General features: G+C 57.6%; 1 protein-coding gene across 1 annotated transcript in view; it reads left to right on the top strand.

The window, feature by feature from the left end:
* The first annotated feature begins 373 nt into the window (after window positions 1-373).
* Window positions 374-6,010, top strand: part of F2 (coagulation factor II (thrombin)) — a 17,672-nt gene continuing 12,035 nt past the window's right edge. The window contains exons 1-9 of the mRNA XM_005870794.2: window positions 374-513; window positions 843-1,006; window positions 1,630-1,654; window positions 1,881-1,931; window positions 3,224-3,329; window positions 3,440-3,576; window positions 4,650-4,967; window positions 5,210-5,338; window positions 5,427-5,553. Coding sequence (XP_005870856.1) covers window positions 435-513; window positions 843-1,006; window positions 1,630-1,654; window positions 1,881-1,931; window positions 3,224-3,329; window positions 3,440-3,576; window positions 4,650-4,967; window positions 5,210-5,338; window positions 5,427-5,553 — 1,136 coding nt within the window. The 5' untranslated portion in view covers window positions 374-434. The remainder of the gene's footprint in view (window positions 514-842; window positions 1,007-1,629; window positions 1,655-1,880; window positions 1,932-3,223; window positions 3,330-3,439; window positions 3,577-4,649; window positions 4,968-5,209; window positions 5,339-5,426; window positions 5,554-6,010) is intronic.

A 6,010-nucleotide genomic window follows, 5' to 3' on the forward strand; every position in this document is an offset into this window, starting at 1 on the left:
GGTTTACATCCATATATGTACAGATTATTAAGCACTTACTATATTTCATGGGGTTTACGTTCATAATCTCCATTACTCCTCATAGCCAAGTACTATTCCCAATGTACAGATGAGTAAACTGAGGCACCCAGAGATTAAAGCGACTGCCACCACGTGTTAGTACTGGAAGGAGCCTCGGGAAGACCTTGTGACCCTGCTGGCCCAAGTTGGCCCATGCCTCGGGGAAGGAGGGCGGATGATGGTGGTATACTGGTCTTTCCTTTGTGACTTCCTCCCAAACCTGTCCTCCCAGGAGGTGGGGTGGACTATCTATTCACTTGTCCTCATGGCCCTGACCTGCTGACCTCTTCCTCACAGCTGATTTCTTCATGTTAGTTTAACATTAACCCAGAGGGGTCAGGAGGAGCCCTGAGAGTCCCGGGAGCGGACACACTATGCCGCACGTCCGAGGGCCGTGGCCCCCTGGCTGCCTGGCCGTGGTTGCTCTGTTTAGCCTTGTGCACAGCCAGCATGGTAAGGAGGTCTTGGAAGCTGGGACAGGCTGGGGGGCTAGGAGATGGGCCCATGGGCGGGGGTCCCCTTGCTCGACAGAGAACCCAGAGCCTGCCTCCAGATGGGCTTCAGCCCACGGTATCCAGCTTAGGGAAGGAGTCCGGTGCTCAGGCCTGGCTGGATGGGACCACTTCTCTCTTGCAATATGGCGAGCGGGCTGGGGGTGACCAATTAAAGGAGCGGAGGCCATCCCAGACCTCTGCTTTCGGAAGCCGCCAGGGTAGGCCAGGCTCGCTTCCTGCCCTTGCGATGGGCTTCCTCAGGCCACCGTCCCACCCCTCCTACTGCAGTGTTCCTGGCCCCTCAGCAAGCACTGTCGCTGCTCCAGCGGGCCCGACGCGCCAACAGCGGCTTCATGGAGGAGTTGCGTAGCGGCAACCTGGAGCGAGAGTGCCTGGAGGAGCAGTGCAGCTACGAGGAGGCCTTCGAGGCCCTGGAGTCTTCCACGGCCACGGTGAGGGCTGGGGGCCCTCCCAGCGGGCCCACCTCTAGGACCACAAATGAGGGGAACAGGGAGCTCACAGTCTTCGCTGGTAATCTCACCTCTGGGCCCCATTTCACTGGGCTGCCAAGATGAGCAGCCCTTTGCTTGGAGGCCAGACACCAGGTCCCAGGGCCTGCGGAGGCTCCAGGACCTCAGGGGCCTCTCAGTTCTCAGACATATGACTATGTCGGGACCTCCGGAGCCCCAGACCCCAGTGGCCTCTCGGCTTTGGCTTTTCTGCTAACTCTGCCACCTCGAGGTACGGGACTGTGGTGAGGCTGGGAGCCCTGGCAGCCTTTCCCTCCCTTGGGGCTCTGTCTGGGCCCCACGCCCCCTCTCCTCCTGTCCACCCACCCAGGGCAATCCCTTCCTGTCTTTGTTGGGGTGAGGGAGCGCCCCTCCCTTCAAATACCCTTCTCAGTGGACTTGGGCTTTTGGAAACAAAAGTAGGGAACTCTGCCATAGACCTCCCAGAGCCTCCCCTGTGTGACCAGGGTAAGAGGAAAAGGAAAGTATAACGAGACATAACATTTACTAAGAAACAAAACAAAAAGGGTCCTGCCACAGCCTCACACTCAGCCCTTGTTTTGCAGGATGCGTTCTGGGTCAAGTACACAGGTGAGCACTGGGAAAGGCCTGCTTCAGGGAGGGCGTGCTGGGCCCCAGTTAGAGCGTATTCTGCTCTAGAGACTCTGGTCCATCAGTTCATCCACCCCCCACCCCCTGCCTCTTTCCTTCCATGCATCTGCTGTCCATCTCTCTGTTTCTGAACGTTGTCCTGCCCTTGACTTAAGCCCATCCTGTCCCTACCCTAATACCAAAGGTGTTTCTGGGTCTCTTCCAGCTTGTGACTCGGTGAAGAAATCTCGAGAAATGCTCGTTAAATGCCTGGAAGGTGAGGACCTGACATGGGGGTGGCGGGACCGGATGCCAGGGGGCCAGCCTGGGAGAAGAGCAGAGTAAGGGTGGGTTAGGAGGTGGCCCAGCAGGGCAGCCCCTAGCAGCTGACACTGCCTTTCCTTTCCTGCGATCAAAGATGTATCATTGTGCCTGGCTCTGTGCCTGGCAGTCAATACGATGAATAATATTGGAGAAACGAGCAAATGAATGGATAATGAATTAACCTTTAAGGCCTCACTCTCATCAGGGCTCCTCTTTCCCACGTCTCCAGGACAGAGCTTTAATGAGGTCACATTCATTCTCGAAAACCTGGAGTGGCTCCCCATTGCTTCCACTACAAAGCACCAGCTTCTTAGCCTGGCGAAGTTTGCAGGGTCTAGCCTTCACCTCCCCTCTAGCCTTATCTCCCATCACACCAACCATGACCCAGACCCCAGCTGCACTTCTTTGAACATGCCAAGATGGTTCGACTTCCTGGCCCTGGCTCTCATCATCGTCTTCCCCTGGAGCAGTCATTACAGCCTGCTGACAACATCCCTGTCCTTCGAGGATTAGTTTAATGCCATCACCTTGCGAAGCCTTATTATACACTATTAGTGTGACAGTAGGCTCCATAACATGGAACTGTAATTACTGGCCATCCTTTCAGTGGTTAAATAACTTATTCAACAGACATGTGATGTGCCAGGCACTATGTCAAGTGATGGGGGTTTTAAGAGGTCAAGGAGCTCACAGTTTCACAGAAAAACAAAAACACGAAACATCCAGGTGATTGCTGGGAAAGTTCTGTTGCAGGTGCCGAGAGAACGTCAGAAGAAGGAGCCTTTAGTTTGTCAACAAACTCAGGGACCGCTCCCTAGAAGAAGTAGAGTCCTACCTGGATTTGTGGGACACACCGATGAGTGTATATCAAGGCAAAGGAAAGGGCCTGTGCTAAGGCCCTGAGGCACGAGGAGCTAAGCTAACAAGGCAGGTAGCCCAGGGCCTGACTAGGCCTTGTTCCCGGGTTCATCCTGCTGGCCACGAGGAGACACTGCGTATAATTAGTTCCACGAGGGCAGGGACCTGCCTTGACGAGGACTGACTTGTTCATCACGGTGTCCTTAGTCCCTGGCACAGTGCCTGTCGGAGGGTTGCCACATGGTGGGCACCAGTAAATATTTAGTGACTCCTGTTAAATGGATTGGACAACTGCTGAGTGCAGAGGAGGTGCTGAGTAAATTCAGGTTAAGGGTTGCGAGCCGGGAGCCAAGCTTTGCTAAGTGAAGGGGGGGGCAAATCCTGCAGGTAACTGTGCCGAAGGTCTGGGTATGAACTACCGAGGGAACGTGAGCTCCACCCGGTCAGGCATCGAGTGCCAGCTATGGCGGAGTCGCTACCCACATAAGCCTGAGTGAGTGACGGGCAGGCCTGTCTGCCAGTGGGCTGAGAATGGGGAGCAAGGAGACGGGGTTGGGGTGGCGGGGGAGACACGGCCTCTAGCTGAGCAATTTCCTTTTCCAGAATCAACTCCACCACCCACCCTGAAGCAGACCTGCAGGAGAATTTCTGCCGCAACCCAGATGGCAGCACCACGGGGCCTTGGTGCTACACTTCAGACCCCACTGTGCGGAGGGAGGAGTGCAGTATCCCTGTCTGTGGTGAGCGGGGGCCATTGGGCGGTCCATGGCCAGGCAAGGGGTCTCCATGGGGCCAGGGGCCGTTGGTCAGGGATGTCAGGAGACCAGAGAGAGTGGGCTTCCAGCCTCCACCCTCCCTCCCATCCTCACTTCCGTACGACCCAGGCTGCAGCTCATCCAGGTACGCCTTCCTTCCTGCTCGGGACACTGTTCCCTTCAGCAAGGCCTCCCTGGCCATTTCAGTCCACGTGCCCTTTTCTGAGCACCTCAGAGCATTATTATTTCCCGCTAGGCAGCAGTTAGCTACCGTCACAATAATGCTGCAGAACCCACAAAATCACCACCACCACAAAAGCTCAGGGGCATACACCAACAAGCATTCACTTCTTACGTGTCTGGGGGTGGGCTGGGGCGGCGCGGCTCCTGGGTCTGTGGGTCCATGATGTAGCCTGGGCTCGGCTGGTGGCTCTGCTTCAGAGCTGGGCTTCTGCGTGGCTTAGGCGCAGGTCTGCTCCACACATACTCACTCTGGGGCAGAAGCTAAAGGCATCATCTTCCTTTGGTGATGGCAGAGTACAAAACTCAGCAGAAATACACCATGTGTCTGTCTTCAGGCCTAGGCTTAGAACTGGCACAGTCGGTTCTGCCCACGTGCCATTGGCCAGCGCAACCACAAGGTCAAGAGGTGGAGAAAGCATGCTGAAACTGACCCATTGCCCTGTGTAGACATCTGGAGTCCTCCCAGCTGTATTTCCCGTGTGCCCCTAAGAGAACACAGAATCCTTTAAAAACTCCAGGCAGTCACTACCAATAGATTACAGGTAGCCCTGCGATAGTTACAGGAGGTGAAACCTAGTTACTATCTCGGGCTTGTGATGCACCAGACACGTCTACATTTATTTTGTTTAAATCTCTCAACAACCCTGCGAGAACAACATCAGTCAGTACCCCTTTCAGAGGCAAGCACACGGCAGCTCAGAGAGGCGTTACCTGAGGTCTTGCAGGAAGAAGGCTCGAGGCAGGGATTCAGCTCCGGGCTGTCTGGCTCCCCCTGTGGTCCCACCCTCTCTGCTCCCTTCCTCCTCACCCACCAGGCCAAGATCGCTTCACTGTGGAGCTGACCCCGCGCTCCAGAGTCCCCACAGCGAGCCTGTCACCTCCGGCTGACCAGTGTGTCCCTGAGCGTGGCCAGCATTACCAGGGTCGCCTGGCGGTGACCGTACAGGGGTCCCCCTGCCTGCCCTGGGCCAGCGTGCAGGCCAAGGCCCCGGGCAAGGACCAGAACTTCAAACCACATGTGCCGCTGGTGGAGAACTTCTGTCGTAACCCAGACGGGGACCAGGAGGGCGCGTGGTGCTACGTGGGTGGCGGGAAGCCCGGTGACTACGAGTACTGCGGCCTGAACTACTGTGGTGAGAGGGCAGGGCTGGGGCCCGAGACAGGGCACGAAACCTGGAGGGAATAACAGGAACAGCCTTCCCTAATTTACGGTTACCACGTGCGCACGTGAGTACGCTCACTGCAGCCTTCCACTGCCCAGGTGGGACTAGGTTTTCTCCCCATTTCACCGCTGAATATAATGAGGCCCTGAGGTTCTAGGAGGTGGGTGAGGAGTGGCCGGGTCCTGTCCCAGCCGGTGCCTGGCTCTCTGCAGAGGAGCCGGTGGACGAGGTGACGGTCGATGGGCAGAGCCAGGACCTGGAAGGGACCATCGATGGGCGCACCACCGAGGAGAAGTTCCAGCCCTTCTTCAGTGAGAAGACCTTCGGGGCTGGGGAGGCAGGTGAGGCTGCCAGAAGTGGGGGCAGGTGGGTGCGTGGTCGTGGGGCAGGGTCTGCGCTCGGCCCCTCACCACCTGGCTTTGCTCGCAGACTGTGGGCTGCGGCCTCTGTTTGAGAACAAGTCGCGGGCGGACAAGACGGAGCACGAGCTGCTGGAGTCCTACATCGACGGGCGCATCGTGGAGGGTTGGGACGCGGAGAAAGGCCTGGCGCCCTGGTGGGTCCCTAAGCCCAGCTGCCTTCACTGGGCTGCAGCCCCCACCTCTGCCCCCAGCCCTGGAGGGGTTCTCTCCCCCCACAGGCTTCATGGGTAATGGGCGCTGAGCACCGGCACCTCATTGAGTCCCAGCGATCTTTTGAGATTGGCTTTGTTAGTTCTCATAAGCAGGGGGCATGGCTGAGGCCCAGGGCGTTTCAGTGACGCTGCTGATGGACAGTCTGGGGCCAGGAGAACTGGGGTCAAGTCCACAGCAGGGCCTGACCCGGAGCTGGGCTCAGCTGCACAGCTCTGGCCGGGAGGGAGCCGGAGAGGGGTGCTCAAGGCAGGACGCTGCCCCTCACTGTCACATGGATGGCCCCGGCCCCAAAGGTGACCAGGTCCAGCAGGCAGTTCTGTCCAGTTCTTAAAAATGGGACTTTGTACTTCTGGGGCCAGTGGGTGGGAGCGGGGGGGG

The sequence above is a fragment of the Myotis brandtii genome, unplaced genomic scaffold, assembly GCF_000412655.1.
Source record: "Myotis brandtii unplaced genomic scaffold, ASM41265v1 scaffold324, whole genome shotgun sequence".
NCBI lineage: Eukaryota > Metazoa > Chordata > Mammalia > Chiroptera > Vespertilionidae > Myotis > Myotis brandtii.